This window comes from Xenopus laevis, chromosome 9_10S, assembly GCF_017654675.1.
Source record: "Xenopus laevis strain J_2021 chromosome 9_10S, Xenopus_laevis_v10.1, whole genome shotgun sequence".
NCBI lineage: Eukaryota > Metazoa > Chordata > Amphibia > Anura > Pipidae > Xenopus > Xenopus laevis.
Genome location: NC_054388.1, coordinates 39441449 through 39458693, shown reverse-complemented (window position 1 = coordinate 39458693; position 17245 = coordinate 39441449). Strand labels below are relative to the sequence as shown.

Genomic DNA, 17245 nt, shown 5'->3' with positions numbered 1-17245 from the left:
CATGATTTCGCAGAGTTCAACCTTGGGTCTCGCGAGCCCGGAAGAGAAAAATGGCGGCGCCCACGGGCAAGTTGCTGGTTCATAGGATACGGGCGTCACTGACATGGTATGAAATGGTCAGAGAGAGGGGATTTTGTGGGAAGATGGCTGCAGACTGGGGCAGAGAGAGGATACCGAGGGAGGAAGGCTGCAGAATGAATCAGAGAGGGATATACTGAGAGGAGAAGGATACAGACTGGGTCAGAGAGGAGATACTGAAGGGATAAGCAAAAAGTCTGGCTCATAGAGGAAATACTGAGGGGAAAAGGATTCACACTGAGGCAGAGAAAGGGACAATAGTAAGGGCAGAGGGATACAGACGGGCAGAGAGGGGATACTGAGGGGGAGAAGGGCGCAGACTGGGGCAGAGAGGGGAGACTGTGCAGATAAAGGGGGAATAGTAAATGGAGACTAATACTGAGGGGAGAAGGATGCACAGAGGGGATACTGAGGGGAGAGTGAAACAGACTCAGGCAAATGCTAGGGAAAAAGGGACACATACCTGGGCAGAGTTCGGAAACTCAGTGGAGAGGGATAATGCCTCAACCAGAGAAAGTGTATGAAGAGGAGAAGGAAACAGACTTGAGTAGAAAGGGGATAGGGATAAAGGGGATAGGGATACAGGGGCAATGGATATAGGCTCGGGCAGAGAGGGGGCATTGAGTGGAGATGAATCTGAGGTAGGGGAGAGGGCTAAAAACAGGGATACTATGATGATTAGGATACACACTAAGACAGAGAGGTGATATGTAAAGAAGGGGCATACAGGTATTTCAGTTGTTAAAGATAACAGTTCGTGATTAGTAATGTTAAGGCATGGCTGTCGTATCTTCTCTGAATTTCATGTTTTCACTTCTCTTCCTGCAGTCTGACCCAAATCAGGTGGAGCAGGTATAGCCCCCAATATCTTGATCCTGAAACAGACAAGGAGGTCTACAGCCGCCCCCCGGAGGAGCTGAATGAGCAGGAGCGGGCAGAACGAGAGCTGAAAATTGTCAGGCCTATTAAAGCAGCTCCTTCCAATGTGACCAGCTCTGTCTTTAGTGACCCAACAATCAGGTACATCAGCATTAATTTTCTTAGTTTATAGAGAAAACCTAATGTAATCCTGCTAGAACATGTCACATGATAAAACCAAATCACCATGTAGTATATACCCGGAAACACCTCATATAAACGACTTAAGGACGTCCCCACTTACCCATCCATTGAATGTTTGTTATGGTAAAATAGTTGTTACCCGTCATTCTGTTGAATGTATGACATGGAATAACCAAATCAATGAAGGCAAACCACAGCTAGATATGATGTACCCCTCATATGAACATTGTGTCTTCAAGTGAATAATGATTGATGCCTTTATGAAAATCTGAAAATAACTCCCTTTGTCTTACAGCAAATTCACCAATATGATGATGAAAGGAGGCAACAAGACTCTGTCTCGCTCCATTATGAATCAGGTTGGTTCTGACTTAATCCTTTATTTATAAACTACTATAGTGCTTACACAGCAGCAGAGCTTACAACCTAGGGCCTCTTAACACTTTCACACAAAAAATATACATTCGGGTCTGTTTGGCCAATACCAATCCAAATATTCTTCTGCATCTGCAAATTTAAATATACTGAGCAAAAACCACCCTGTGTAAACAACAACAAAAAAAATGGATCTTATACAGTTTCTCCGAGCCTGAGTAAGGGGGCATGAAACGTGCATGCTGGTTACCCCTAGAGATACACCAAATCCAGGATCCGGCCTTTTTCAGCAGGATTTGGATTCAGCCGAATCCTTGTGCCTGGCCTAACCAAATCCTAATTTGCATATGTAAATTAGAGACGGAAGGGAAAGCACGCAACTTTTCGTCACAAAACAAGGAAGTAAAAAAAAAAACTCTCTTCTCACTTTTGCCTTTCCCGCCCCTAATTTGCAAATGCAAGTTAGGATTCGGTTTCTGTTTCGGACAAATCTTTCAAAAAGGATTCGTGCGAATCCCAAATAGTGGATTTGGTGCATCTGTAGTTACCCCACAATGAAATACAGGAAGACCATGCTACTAGACTTCTTGCCTTATGTTTATTGCTACATAATTTCTCTTTTTGTAGACATTAGAGCAAATAAAGAGGACCCAGCTCGAAAAATACTACAAGGCCCCTGAAGAGGAGAAGGCAAGCATTGAGTGCAATCCCTACATTATTTTCCATCAAGCTCTGCACAACTGCCAGCCCATTATTGGCCTTACCAGCATTCTGAGGGGAGGCAAATCATACCAGGTACTTAGAGACCACATAAAGTGAAGATTATGGCTCCTTTGAGGAGAGTGTGATTATTTTATTTTTCTTAGGTCCCCACTCCGTTGAAAGAGAACAGGCGCAGGTTCCTGGCTATGAAGTGGTTAATCACAGAGAGCCGTGAGAACAAACACCGCCGGACTCTAATGTATGAAAAGTTGTCCCAGGCCATACTTGACGCTTACCAGGGGCAGGGAGAGGTGGTGAAGAAAAAGCACGAGTTGCATAAAATGGCTGAAGCCAACAGAGCGTTTGCTCACTTCCGCTGGTGGTAGCCAGTTACCAGGACTTAAACATAGAGATATGTGTTCTTTTTTATTGATGAGGCCCTGCATAATAATCCAAGCATTTTTGGCTGAAAAGGAATCCTTTACTATCTGTGTTGGGTATGCCAAAAAAGTGTGTTGCAAGAATTAAACCAGATGGCACAGTATGAAAAGGCCCCATTTTGCTCTATACACACAAAGAAAAGGGTCTATTATTACACGTATTTGTTCCTCATGTGTGACCCTGTATACTTTGCCTGGCAGCTATAATGGGGCAGGCAATAACATTTTTGAAGTCAACAAAAGATCCAAAATGAAAGACATATGTGTAGCGTAGAAAAACTTTATTAATAAAATTTATCATAAAACCAAATTCATTTGTACCAGTGAAATCATTATAAAGAGTTTAAGAAAACATGTACATCTTTCAGACAAATTTATTAGATTATAAAACATTTTTTTTTTTTTCAAATTAGCCAGCAGAGTATATATTATGTATTGCCCTATGGATACAAGAGGTGGTGGTGGTGTGCTTTAGTAGGTGACAACTGCTCTCTCCATTTACAGCACCCGTCTTAGTGTGAGTGTTGCTTGCTTCAAGTCTTCTCATGTGAAATGGCTGCAAATAGAAAACCTGAGAGCCGGTGGCAGAGGAAGCCCATGGATGCATATACCTTACATCTGCTGTGACATGGCGGGATGCACTATCCTAAAGTTCTGACAATTTAGTTTTTCACTGACTCTAGAACAGTTATAAGCAATGTCAAGCATTTTGTAGCCTCTGTGAAAGGGGACAAGTCTTCTAAATCACTTCCTTCTCCCCATTTACCTTTCTGTGAGTATATCCTGCTGATGTACATGCTTAAAGGGGAACTATAAGAAAATGTAAATTTAATATACGCTTCTTCATATTGAAATAAGAAACTTCCTCAATCAATTAAATTGTGCACCATTTCTGAAATAATCAAGTTCATCTTCACTATCCCTCTCTCAGTATCTGTTTCTCTTCATTCTCTCTTCATACATTCTCTCTTCATGCAGGAGTTGGGTGTCAGTCATTTACAGTTAGATCTAATATATCTTATAGGGGGGCTCCCTTTACTATCAGATGTATTAGAGCTCACTCAAATAACTGATTCCAGTACATTAAAATCTAACAAAATAACTGACTTTTGCACAAATCCTGCAGGTAGAGAGACATGATGTCTGTCACTGTCAATTGATACCCAACTGCTGAATGAAGACACAATGAAGAGAAACAGATGCTGCGAGAGGGATAGTGAAGATAAATTTGATTATTTCAGAAACCGTACAACATGAAGAGAAACAGATGCTGAGAGAGAAATAGTGAACAGAAACAGATCATTTAAGAAACAGTACAGAATTTTGAATTGATTGTATTTAGAAAAGATTTTTCATTTTCACAATAGTTCCCCTTTAATAATCAAAAATTATGACAGGCTCAAGACTCAGAGTTGCCAGGCAATTCACGTTCAATATGAAATTGATTTAAAACATTTAGTTCCTCTCCCATGTACACCAAGTGTGAAATTACCCTTGGAGGCATGTAACACGTGGAATTTCCTAATCTGGTGAAAAAGCAGTACTGTGCCAAAACACCCTGGCTTTCCACCCAAAAAATGCACGGGTTTAGTATTGGTGTTTTCTCTACCAGCGCAGATAATGCCTAACAGGCATGCAAATCATCCCTGGAACAACTAACCTTTGTTTACTAACACACAACTAATAACCTATTTGGATTTTTCTTGTCCTTCAAAGTGTTTTCAAAGCTTTTGCAGAAGAACTCGAATAATATAAACCCCTATATGTTTTACACTAGTGCAGCAAATCCATTACACAGCTCAAACCAATTTTATTGCCAAAAAGCCATGAATGCTTTTGAGCTTGTCCAATATAAACCCTTAGTTTATGCTCTGGGCTGAACCCCACCCATTTGTCCTTCTCTGACCAACTGCACACCCTGTCTGAACTGTGGTTGGATGAAGGCCACAAACAAAATACGGCTCAGCCAGCCATTAAATATTGGGGGTATATTTTACATAAATTAGGATTTATCAAAAGGTGTAGTAAAGTGTATGCCTTTGGGATGCTCTTCTGCTCTAACACTTCACTTTGAAACATGGCTCTGCAGCAACTATAGGGTTTATAAGATCTTGTGCTTTTAATGTGCATGTAGGATAAACGCCACTGTCTATAGTATCAGTCCGACACCTCACTGTAGTAATACTTCTGTGCAGCATCAGTCATACTCCAGCCGGCTGCCCTGTACTCGATCATCTCCAGCAGCAGTAGCTGGGTCAGTGAACTGAGGCCTCCCTGCAGGAGGAAGCCGTCTCTCAGTTGTGAGAAAAGCTCATCCATACGCTGGCAGTTCATCTTCTCTAGCTGCTCCCCTACCCGATGCAACTGCAACACCAGGCAGTCAACCTGAAAAATATCAGATGGGTTAAAGGGGACGTAAAGGCAAAAAAAATAAAATCCCATTTTTACTTTCTTTAATGAAAAAGAAACCTATCTCCAAAATACTTCAATTAAAAAATGTGTACCCTTTTTATAATAAAAAGTGAAATTCCCCCTTTGTTTTACTTGCTGACTGCTGCAGATATGACAGTCCCTAACTGCTCTGCAGGGAAACTGACTTTCAAACAGCAGGGGGAGGGACTTCTTAGAACTGGAACAGCTCTGTTTTTTTTCCCTGTAGAGCAGCTGGCAACCTTGTGGAGATTTTGTATCCACAGACCCAGCGCATTCTGCATATTCTGATGATTAATCAGTCTTGCTGTATAGGCTACTATGGCAGATATTATTTGACTTGTGATGTTTTGATCATTTATGACGACCCCTAAGCTTAACCTCCCAAATGAAGCCCAGACCACACTGAGCATGTGCGTAGTCTTGGTATTGCAAAGATGTTTAACAAAGCTACAAGATGACAGCCCCCTGCGGCCAGCTTTGAAAACATAAATCATTCGTTTAATTGGGCTTCTGGTTCAGTAAGTTCATGTTTATTTTTAGTATACAAAATACAGCATTTCTAGCATTATTCTATTTTAGAATTAATTTAAGTATATGTTATACAGCAGGAGGTTTGCCAATAGTATCAGCACAGGCTGATAAGAGAAGCACTAGAATGCTGACAAGCCAAAACATTAGCAGGCCCAGTGGCAAACCAATGAAAGGCAGAATTGTGCATGAAAAGAAGCTGATTTGTCACTTTGTTAGCACAGTGCTCCCTCAAGAAGTCATTCTGGGGGCGAAAGGAGGCTTATTCAGAAGGCCAGGAAAGAGTCAATACAGATCAGTGAAATATGCTCACTTACCTCCACTTCCTTTTTCAGACTATCAGGCTGTACCAAATCGAACAGGCAGTCATACACAGGGTTAACCAGAGCCAGCATCGGCATGTTATTCACCTGAAACACAGAGTTCTGACATTTAGAGGCCCATTTATCAAATTTCTAATTCATGTGAATTTTTTTAACTTAAATTCAAATATACTCGAAAATCAATAATTTTACCAACCCAAAAACTCGAATTGAATTAGACTAAACTCAAAATGATTTTTTTCTCTGAATGTCAGGAAGGCTAATAACATCTTCAAATGGGCCAATGGACCTCTCCCATTAACTTATACATGAACTCGGCAGGTTTTAGGTGGCGAATAGTCAAATTCTAATTTTTCCAAGGGTCAAGGTTTGATAAATCTCGTTTTTCGAATTAAAATTCTAACTGAGTTTGTTCCCAAATCAAGTTCTGACAAGAGTTCTCACAATTCGACCCTTAAAGGAGACTTTTTGTGTAAAAAATAAGAATGTACTAGTGCATTATACTCATTTAGATATAGAAGAATTGTGCTTTAAAAAGTAGTGTTTCAGGGTGATTTATTGAATATTACTGCAAAAACTCTAATAATTCTTTTCTCCTCTTCCACTTGCTGCTCCCTGAATTCCCAGGCTATGTAGCGGGAGACGGCAGCACTCAGCTCACTGCACTGTAGGACAGGAACCAATCAGCAGCTAGCAGGACCTGACAGGGAACTGACGCCTGTCTTTGCTTGTGTGACTGCAGGGCTGTGATTGGCTGTCCCCCTCCTACTGTGCTTCTGGCAGGGACCATTAGGACACGCCCACCCTTCTTTTGAAACAGGGACCAGTGAACATCTGTAGGGAGCTCCAATCAAGGAGCTATTTTTAAAGACAATATTAATTTTTAGCACCATGTAAAAGCAACACCATATATTACTTATAATTGCCTACACAATTATGTTTTTTTTTTCATTTTTCCTATATGTCTCCTTTAATGAATCCAGCTTCTGTATTCCCATGTGCTTCAGTCAGCCCACTGGATGAACAACTGCCTCCTACCACCCGGTCTTATATATATATATATATATATATATATATATATATGTGCCATACCACAATCACAAAGGCTCAGTGCCTGGAATACTCCACTTGCTGCTCACCCTAAGATAGTCGAAGACGTTGCACATGAAGCCAACGTAACACACCCACTCCTGCAGAGAGCGAGCTCTGGTCTCCTTCCGGTTCCTATACTCCACTTGAAGCCGGTTCAGGAGGCTGGAGCGGAACATGGTGCACCCAGTCTGCTTGCTCTCCACCTATGGAAAAGAACAATGGCTGTAACACAATTGGAGATTTGATGTGTTATTTAATCCGCCAAACGGGCGGATCTCTCTGTGAATGAGAAAGCCAGTTGGATGACTGGTGAAACATTTTCAACCCAATTCAAATAAAGAAATCACTGCCAAAGTCTCAATTCTTTTGGGTTAAACGGATAGTGTCAGATGAGAATGTCATAACAAAACGAATGAATGAGAAGGAAACTAAATTTCTCCAGAGAGGGTATCAGGAATCCCTTTTGAGACAGCAACGGATGGGTATTGAGAACTCCCGGCATCAATCCAGAAGTGAAAATATAATTTATTTTTTTTATTGGCTTTACAGATACTTTGTTATGGTATTAACAATTACAGCAGGACTGATGCAACAAGAAAAAGGATATGGACATTCTGTTTATACAACATTGTATCTATAAAGGTAGCCATGTCTGGTTTGTTGTTATATTTTATCTTTTCTTTACTTGACCTTTTTTGGTCAGTTTGTGTTCCTCTCATTGGCCTATAGATGGCGTTGTGTAAAATAGTATATAACTGTATGACCTCAAAGTACAGTCCTGCACGGAAGCAATTTCTAAGACCCGGACCCGCAGCCCGTGACCCGAACCACAACCAGAATATTTACCCACTTTGATCCGCTACCCGACCCGGACCCGCAACTGCCTTATCCGCAACCCGCCGACCACCATCAAACAGGAAGTGATTGTGCTGCAAACCGTCATCAAAAGTGGGTGGGGACAGAAACACGTTTTGTAAAACTTTAAAAGGAGTAAAATATAGACAATATTACATAAGATAAGAAGATTTAGCTAAGACCCGCAACCGACCCGCGGGTATACTTGCACCTGAAAATCCTCCCCTCATTCCGCAGGGTGCCTGCTTTTTTGCGGGTAACCTGCGGGTACTAGGGTTGCTACCTTTACTGAAAGATTACCGGCCAGTGGGGGGCGGGCACAAAAACGGGGCGGTCCATGATGCAAAAGGGGTGGAGTCAAGTGGCGTGATGCAAAATCAAATTGAAGCTTCCACTTTGCTGCACCTTATCTCCCACATATTAAAGGAGAACTAAATGCTAAAAATGAATATGCCTAAAAGTGCCATATTCTATATACTGACCTTATTGCACCAGCCTAAACTTTCAGTTTCTCAATAACCACAATGATCCAGGACTTCAAACTTGTCACTGGGGGTCACCATCTTGGAAAGTGTATGTGACACTCACATGCTCAGTGGGCTCTGAGCAGCTGTTGAGAAGCTAATCTTAGGGGTCGTCACAAATTATCCAGCAGAAAATGAGGTTTGTCTGTAATATAAACTGATGTACAGGGCTGATTATTAAATTCTGATGCTAATTGCACTGGTTTCTGTGCTGCCATGTAGTAATTATCTGTATTAATTACTAATCAGCCTTATATTGTGACATTTCTATTGCATTCAACTACCTCAAAAACATACTGCCCGTTTTATATGAGGTATATGAGCCTTTTACTAAATTATAATTGCTTGTATTAAGCTTTTAGACAAGTGACAGACAGTGTACAATGGGAGAAGGTTCTAGAAAAGATCACCATAATTGATAAACAGCATGTTTATAAGGATATCATTTTACAATTAGGTCCCATAGAGAAATGACCAAACTGTAGATTATAGATATCTATAAAGAACACTCTGGGCAATGTTACATTGTTATATGACGGATATTTTCTAAATATGCAGTTGTATTTGGTCATGTTTTGGTGTCTCACCTGGATAATGGTATAGCACATCCTCCCAGCTTCCCTGCTGAACGTGGAATCTCTTAGTGACTGATCTACAATCACATTGGCAGCCTTTTCTAAGTCCACACTCCCTGGCTCTGTCACACGTAAAAAAAAATGAAATAAAAAATAAAAGTCATACTTAAAAATTTAATTTATTTATTTACTTATCTTGTACACAGAAGAAACATCAACAATGAGGAAACTCACATACATGTAAAAATACAAATATACAGAGAAGGAATGTTCTGGGCACACAATAAGCTATACCCTCATACTGTACTGTCTACGCGGGATACAATATGGCACCTCCTAAGCATATGTATAAATACAAATATACAGAGAAGAAATGTTCTGAGAACACAATAAGATATACCCTCATACTGTACTGTTGAAGGGATACAATATGGCACCTCCTACCCATATGTAAAAATACAAATATACAGAGATGGAATGTTCTGGGCACACAATAGGCTATACCCTCATACTGTACTGTCTAAAGGAAACAATATGTCACCTCCTACCCATATGTATAAATACATTATACAGGGAAGGAATGTTCTGGGCACACAATAAGCTATTCCCTCATAGCGTACTGTCTAAGGATACAATATGGCAGCACTAACTCATATGTATAAATACAAATTTACAGAAAAGTAATGTTTTGGACAACCAATAAGCTGTATCTTTTTACTCCATCCATAAATGTGAAAGTGGGAGCTGCTGGGGATTGCTAATAAAAGTAGCTCAAAATCTTTTTTGTGAACTGCATGTTGTCCACCCCTGCCATGGAGCTTATTAAGATACATTTTCTTTTGCATATTAAATATACAAGGAGAATGATTACATGGGAATAACCTTTTAGTGCTGTTTTCAGAAGATTCTGGATGTCAGCATCAAATCCCTGTATCTTGTAGTCTTCCTGCTCTTCGCTGTCTGCCATGATCTTAGTCAGCCTCCTCTGCATGGGGGTAAAAGATTATAATAATCCACACTGAAGAGCCAGAATTTAAAAAAAAAAACGTAGTGAAATTACAGTTCTTAGTCTACAGCTGTGCACAGGGGGTAAAAGATGCAAGTGTAACGCCCTGGACTCATAGTATTAATATAAAGACACTAGGAACATATTTTTGCATAATGTGTCTCTTGCTGTTTTCTAGTTCTGACTCCTGAAACAATGTAGCAGAAATGTCCCCCTCCATGTCTGTTCATTAGCTGACCTCTGACGCACTGTTTCAGGAGTGAGAACTAGTAGTGCAGAGAACAGACAAACAGTGCTTTCAATAGCAATTACATGTAAACATAACTGCAGACAATGGATATTTGTACTGAATGCAAATTGGGAAGGTGCCTATCAGTGTTCTTTAGGCACAGACCTATACCTGGCTCAGTTCAAGGGTGACAATAACAAAGGTTTTCAGCAATTTCATGCCTACTCTCTGAACCATAACCACCCCCTGGGTAAGCCCCCTCCCAAATCCAGTCTGATTTTTGGGGTTCAACGGAGACATGCGTTTGGCTCACCCACACAACGGGCTCCGGGATCCAGCCTATCCCAGAAGAATGTGCAGCTTCATCAGATTTTGCAGGGATTGAGAGTCACGTGATGTACAAAGCAACATGCAGACAGCCCCTGCTCTGTGTCACCAACCCTCAAACCTGCACTGTGCCACCCACAAGTACAGGGGGGGGGTATCAGTTCATGGGGGCAGGATTAGACTGAGATTCAAAATAGGTCCTGGGTTGAGTTTTCCACGACCCACACCCAAACTCTGTCAATCCTCGCCCGACTTCCCCCTTCCTTTTATAGACCCACCCCGCAGGTCACAAAAGGGGCAGGGCGAAGAGCTCAACCCGGACCCTCTGGCGACTTGCCAATAGAGGAGCGATGTGGACCTGGTAAACCTGTGGGTATCGGGCCAGCCCGCAATAGTCCTGGTATTTCAGGTACATAGAGGCCAGGGGTCAGACTGGGCTGACGGGATATTGGAAAAAAAAACCCCGGTGAGTCCCGCCAACCAACACCTGTTACCTGCATGCCTCCAACCGTGGCGGCTAGGAGCAGGGCCACTCCTGCCTTGGGGCAAGCAAGTGGCCAATTACAAGGGTTAGCAAAAAGATGCCTCTTTTAACTTTAAGAGATTAATTTCTAGGTTTTAGCCCCTGAATTCAGCTCTGCTAGTGCAGAGAGTGCTATTGCACGCATTGCACTACCGATGCTGTCCCACTTTGATCCGCTCCGACGATAATTTTTAAGTGCAGAGCTGGAGGGGGCATCTGAGACAGAACATGAATGGTATGCAAACGAGGCGGTGCCTAAGGGGGTTGTGGCTGAGGCCCCCTGGAGCCCCCAGTCCAATACTAGGCCCAAATATCCCACAAAAGCCCAATAAATAGTGACTGTCCATGACAACTTACAGCAGCCCCTCTGGCATTTGCCAAAACCCACAGATTGCCAGTCCAGTGTTGCCAGGTTGGCGGGTCTCCAGTGAAATTGGGCTACTGATTTAAAGCCCAGGTGGGTTTTGAAATTACAAACTGGGCTACTTTTTGGGCCTTTGGCTGGTTTGTGCTTTGGCTACAATGTGCCAAGCCTGCGTCTGTAGGGGCATGTTGGGTAATGTCGTTTTTTTTTTTAGCAATTTGCCGACTGTGACGTTTAATGTAAGACTACAATACCCAGCATGCAATGGGACCAACTTGTGTAGAAGTTGTGAGTTACCAGATATTGGGCTCTGTACCCCAGTCTCCCATCCCATTCTTACCCTATACCTCCTGAACCGCCCCTGGTGATGGGCAAATCTGTCCCATTTTGCGTCATGGAAAAATATGTAAAAATGGCGTATTCATTTATTTTTTAAGATCCTTTTTCTCTGCACATATTGTGAATATTTGTACTTTTGAAGTGCCTCGTGGCTAGTTTTGGTTTTGGGCTGGTTTTGTAGCAACCGTGTACATGCACATCCCTTGCACCAAATAGTGCCCTATACTAATGCCCCCTCCCACGTACTGGAACCCTCCATATACAGTACTCCCTCCATGTACTGGAACCCTCCATGTACTGGTCTGTAGGGGTGCCTATGAGAGCACATGTTGGTACACTCCTACAGCAGGGAGAAACTACACAATAGGGAGGACATATTGGAAGTTCCCTGGGGAACCTGTTGGTACAGTGAGTAAGAAGGATCCAGGAGACTACAGTAGTTGCTAGAGGGAACAGACTTATCTGCTTCCCCATGGCACCTGGGCTGGGAGCCTTTTCTCGGCTGAATTCATCCGCCCACCCCGCTCTCACCTCTCAACGGATTCTCATTATTCCGCGCTCGCAGCCAGCCGCCCAATCACCGGCTCACACATCTCAGGACAGACCGGCGCTCAGCTTGGTACGGGCCGTAACGCACAGCGACATCTAGCGGCCACCTGAGGGGAAACAGTGAACTTCTGAAAGACAGCAACACCTACAGGCCGCCTGCAGAAAAACATCACCTGTAACCCTCAGAGGTCAGACTGACTCGTTTTATATCATTCATTGATGATTCACAAATTTCACAAAAGAATTGCCCATGTGATATATTTGAAGTCTCTTCACAGCTACAGGTACACACAGACAGTGGCGGATTCAAGGGTTTACTTTACCTTTAAATTTACTTTTAGTATGACGTAGAGAGTGATATTCTGAGATTATTTGCAATTGGGTTTCATTTTTTAATTTTTCTGTTTTTTGAGTTATGTAGGTGTTTCCAATTTTCAATTTCTGCTATCTGGTTGCTAGGTTCCAAATGCCCCTAGCAACCATGCATTGCTTTGAACAAGAGGCTGGAATGTGAGTAGGAGAGGGCCTACCTAAATAGAAAGATGAGTGATAAAAAGTAGCAATAACAATACATTTGTAGCCTTACAGAGCATTTGTTTTTTAGATGGGGTCAGTGACCCCCATCTGAAAGCCGGAAAGAATCAGCAAGTAATTAAAAAAAACTATAAAAAAAAATGATAAAGACCAATAGAAAAGTTGCTTAGAATTGGCCATACATGAAACGTTAACTTAAAGTTGAAACACCTCCTAAAATGTGTAGGGTTGCCATCTGACAGTTTGGTTTTTCTGAGGCCTGTTCCGTCTCAACTGTCTGTTCGGTTTTCAGCCTTGTGAAACCTGAATAATAAATTGGCCAATGAATGAAAAGCATCTAAATATTATGCTACTCACTGTGATTCCTTTCTATCAACATGGCTTAGTTAACATCAAGCACGCTATTTTTTTTTTTATTATTCCTGTAAGAAAAAGAAAATCAGAGGAAAATAAGGAATTGACATTGCAGAGCTTTTTGCATAACTTGTTTCTGTATAATAAATCCCATATTTTTTAATTTAAAGCATTGGGCTAGGTAGGATTGCCACCTGTCCAGTTTTAAACCAGACATCCCAGTATTTCAAAGGATTGTCTGGTTCAAACTCTCTGTCAGACCACCATACCACCCAACCATCCCGTTTTGAGCGGGACAGTCCCGCTTTTGACAGCTCAACCTGCAGTCCCGGATTTGTACTAATATGTCCCGAGTTTCTCTTTGATCTGCTGCACTGAACTGCCAGAAAGAAAGTTTCTAACTTAATTGGCTCTTGGCAGAGAGCCCAGAATACATACTTAACATACTTTTGTAACGGTTTTAGATAAGATAAGATTTTACACAATTTAAAGGGCAATTCACCTTCATTAGCAAAACTGTAATAACACATACAAACCACAGAAATTTGTTCAAACTTTCATACCCTGCCAAATTTTGTAAAATGGACATGGTAATTAGGGGGTGTGGTCAAAAAATGTTGTGACTATACGCGCTGCAAATCTTTTTCTCGCACTTTCTGTTTACAAAATGTTGGGAGGTTTGGTTTAGCTACCAGAAAAGGTGGCAACCTCATGTTCTTGTCATATTGAATGTGTGACTCTTGACATGACAAAAGGAAGTGAAGATGAATGGCTTTTTTTTTTATCTTCTGTGTCCTGAAAAATATGGCAGGTCCTGCCCATTTATATACATACAAATATGCAGAGAAGGAATGTTCTGGGCACACAATAAGCTATTCCTTCATACTGTACTGTCTAAGGGAATCAGTATGGCACCTCCTACCCATATGTATAAATGGAGGGGAGATATCTATGGCCATGGAAAGACAGCCTTTTTATATTGTAAAATTGCAAACTGGTATGTTGAGAGGTGCAGCTGTCATTGTACACCATCTAGGAACATGTTTAAGCTTTATAAATAAATCATTAATGCAGTTATAATAGTGAAAGCCATCTGACTGGTTAATACTCTGGAGCAAGGTTCCATCTCTATTAATGGACTGTTCAATAAAGGCTTGGAATATTGCTTTTCAACATTATCAATTGTTCTTTGGTAACTTCCAAGCTTAATATCTATGCAAGTTGTGGACTCACTGTACACATGTTATTTCATATTATCACATTCATTACCTTGGAAAAAAAAACCTCAGTCCCTTGTTTATCATCTCTTGTCAGAACCAATCTATGATTGTCATTGTGGGAGTTGGACATGCGCTGGTTGCCTGTTGCTTGTTGTGTATTTCGTCCTTGGTTTTGTCATTGGGGATAGAGCTGTAACGCTCCCCTGGGTGTCACTGTTTCTGCATCATTAGCTCAGCCAACTGGTTCACACTACCTGTCTCAGACTTGCACAATACCCCTATTGTGAATGGCGGCATGATTTCCAAGCATCCCAGTTTCCTAAGGCACAATCATGTTTGGAACTAGATATGTGTCACCTTACTAGTTACCTGTACAGGTATGGGGCATATTATCCAGAATTTTCTGGACCTGGGGTTTTCCAGATAACAGATCTTTCTGTAGTTTGGATCTTCATACTTTAAATCCACTAGAAAGTCCTGTAAACATAAAAATAGGTTAAATCCCAATTAGGTTTTATTATATCTTAGTTTGGATCAAGTACAGGTATGGGATCCATTATCCAGAAACCCGTTGTCCAGAAAGATCTAAATTAAGAAAAGGCAGTCTCCCATAGCCTACATTATCATCAAATACGGTAATCCACATTTTCAAAAATGATTTCCTTCTTCCCGGTAATAATAAACCAGTACCTTGAACTTGATCCAAACTAAGATATAATTAATCCTTACTGGAAGCAAAACCAGCCTATTGGCTTTATTTAATGTTTACATGATTTTCTAGTATACGTAAAGTATGAAGATTCAAATTAAGGAAAGATCCGTTATCCGGAAAACCCCAGGTCCCGAGCATTCTGGATAATAGGTTCCATACCTGTAAAAGGGACTGTTTTATTATTACAGAGAAAAAGGAAATCATCTTTAAAAATTTGGATTATTTGATTATAATGGAGTCTATGGGAGCCATTCCATAATTCAGAGCTTTCTGGATAATGGGTTTTCCGGATAATGGCTTTAATTTATTAGTAAATTAAACAGTGGCACAGTTGGTGATATCTCACTAATACTCACAGGGTCGGACTGGATATTGGGGACCCACCGGGTTCCAAACCTCTGGGGGATCCTGTACACATTCGTGAACTCCGGGCCCCGGCACGCATACGCAAACTCTTGGCCCCTGTGCGCTAATGCTGGAGAGGCGCGCATGTGAAAATGACGGCGTGGTGTGCATGTGCAAACTCCGGTGCGCACCGCCACAGTTGGTTTTTTTGGGGGGCCCAGCAGGTCATGGGAGGGTCTCTGGGCCAGCGGGGAGCCATAAGGGCCGGGGCCCACTGGGTTTTTTCCCGGTGATCCACCAGCTCAGTCCGACCCTGAATACTCACACTTAGGGGCAGATTTATCAAAGTTTTATCAAAAATTTAAAAAATTCTAATTTCAAGCTAATTTTTGTGTACTTCGACTAGGGAATAGTCCAAGTTCGATTCATATTTGAATAAAATCGTCTCTTTAAAAATTCGACTTCTAAAACCTGCCGAATTGCTGTTTTAGCCTATGGGGGGACATCCTAGAACCTATTTGGAGTCAATTGGTGGACTTTGAAAAATCAGATTTTTTTGGGGAAAAACTTCGAAATTGTACGATTCGAATTTGACTGAAAATGGACCTATAAGATCGAAAACAGACACATTCGGCCAAATTTTTTTTTATTTTTTCAGTCTTTTTGAATTCGAATTTTGAAGTTTTTCAAATTCGACCCTTGACAAATATGCCCCTTAGACAGTTGGTGCCACTGCACTTATACTCCTTTAGTTCCATTGTTATCTATACCCAAATGAAGTTGAGGACCACCCTCCCTTGGCTGCTTGGTTGCTTGCCTTTGCTGGCATCTTGTAAGGGGATTATGGCATGATTACAGGGTGTTAATAAAAGGAAGGACATAGTGTGTACATATGAAAGTAAATGCATGTAACCGACTGTATTGTCTTACATAAAGGTAACATAATGATGCAAATAATTGACTGGTGGCTTTTTGCCTCCTCTTGTAACTGGCCCCTCACTGCTGCCTTAGGCAAGGTGAGGCCTCATGGCAGGAGCTGCCCTGTGTGTAAGCCTGCATTTCTAATTGCATGAACTTTACAACACATGTGTACTGTTTGCAGATGTAAATGATGACGTTTGGGTGGCAGAGATGTGCCCAACTTATATACATCGTAGATGCAGGGTTTAGCTGTCCTTAGAGATGCTTTTTGATTGTTGGTGGTCACTGATCCCAGCAACCAAAACATTATTGCTCTGTCGGCCCGGGCCCACCAGACCTGCAGCCTCAGGGGCCTCCCACACCATCACCTGGGGCCCCCCAGCTCAAGACTGCACTTGGGAAGTCTGTGAAGTCTTCATAAGATAAAGGTGAAGAGCGCCATAGCAATTAGTTAGTTACCCCTGAAATTGCCCCTAAGAGTTTGCTCAGGTATCAGTGCAGAGTAAGCACAGCGGAGCTCATGGGTATCACCCTCCGGATCTCCGGTCTTCTTCTGTAAGTGATCGCTGTACTGGCGCATGTGCAGTTGGAGCAGTCTTCCAGTTCGTAGCAACTGTCCAGGCGCCAAAAGTGACGGAAATTGCCGAAAGGAAGGAAGAGGACCAGAAGAAGACCGGAGATCTGGAAGATGGTGCCCATAAGCTCCAATGTGCTCACTCTGCACCAATGGGTTGAGTAAATTCTTAGGGGTAATTTCAGAGGTAATTAACTATGCAGGGGGGGGGGAAGCAGGGAGGGGGTACTACCTAGGGTAGCAGATAAAGGATTAATTTAT

The 17245-nt window shown here is 41.8% G+C and overlaps 2 protein-coding genes and 1 long non-coding RNA gene across 5 annotated transcripts in view; 2 read left to right on the top strand and 1 right to left on the bottom strand.

Annotated features, from left to right (window-relative positions):
- The first annotated feature begins 4 nt into the window (after nucleotides 1-4).
- On the top strand, nucleotides 5-2962 carry mrps7.S (mitochondrial ribosomal protein S7 S homeolog). Its single transcript, NM_001368070.1, has 5 exons — nucleotides 5-106; nucleotides 907-1098; nucleotides 1436-1499; nucleotides 2143-2310; nucleotides 2382-2962. The coding sequence occupies exons 1-5, from the start codon at nucleotides 51-53 to the stop codon at nucleotides 2601-2603; spliced, it is 702 nt and encodes a 233-aa protein (NP_001354999.1). The 5' UTR covers nucleotides 5-50; the 3' UTR covers nucleotides 2604-2962.
- Nucleotides 2963-3049: 87 nt separating this feature from the next.
- Nucleotides 3050-12360, bottom strand: mif4gd.S (MIF4G domain containing S homeolog). The gene is given in 6 exon segments (NM_001086242.1): nucleotides 3050-5042; nucleotides 5936-6028; nucleotides 7081-7236; nucleotides 9000-9109; nucleotides 9870-9972; nucleotides 12307-12360. Coding segments are annotated over 5 exon segments (672 nt in total). The 5' UTR covers nucleotides 9955-9972; nucleotides 12307-12360; the 3' UTR covers nucleotides 3050-4814.
- Nucleotides 12361-12386: 26 nt separating this feature from the next.
- Nucleotides 12387-17245, top strand: part of LOC108702813 — a 75308-nt gene continuing 70449 nt past the window's right edge. For all 3 annotated transcript variants that reach the window (XR_005964634.1, XR_005964635.1, XR_005964636.1), the window contains exon 1: nucleotides 12387-12512. This is a non-coding gene — a long non-coding RNA (uncharacterized LOC108702813). The remainder of the gene's footprint in view (nucleotides 12513-17245) is intronic.

Coding starts and splice junctions, on each gene's coding strand:
- mrps7.S (NM_001368070.1), top strand. CDS start 51: ATGGCGGCGCCCACGGGCAAGTTGCTGGTTCATAGGATACGGGCGTCA. Junction 1,099..1,435: donor TTTAGTGACCCAACAATCAG/GTACATCAGCAT, acceptor TTTGTCTTACAG/CAAATTCACCAATATGATGA. Junction 1,500..2,142: donor CTCGCTCCATTATGAATCAG/GTTGGTTCTGAC, acceptor CTCTTTTTGTAG/ACATTAGAGCAAATAAAGAG.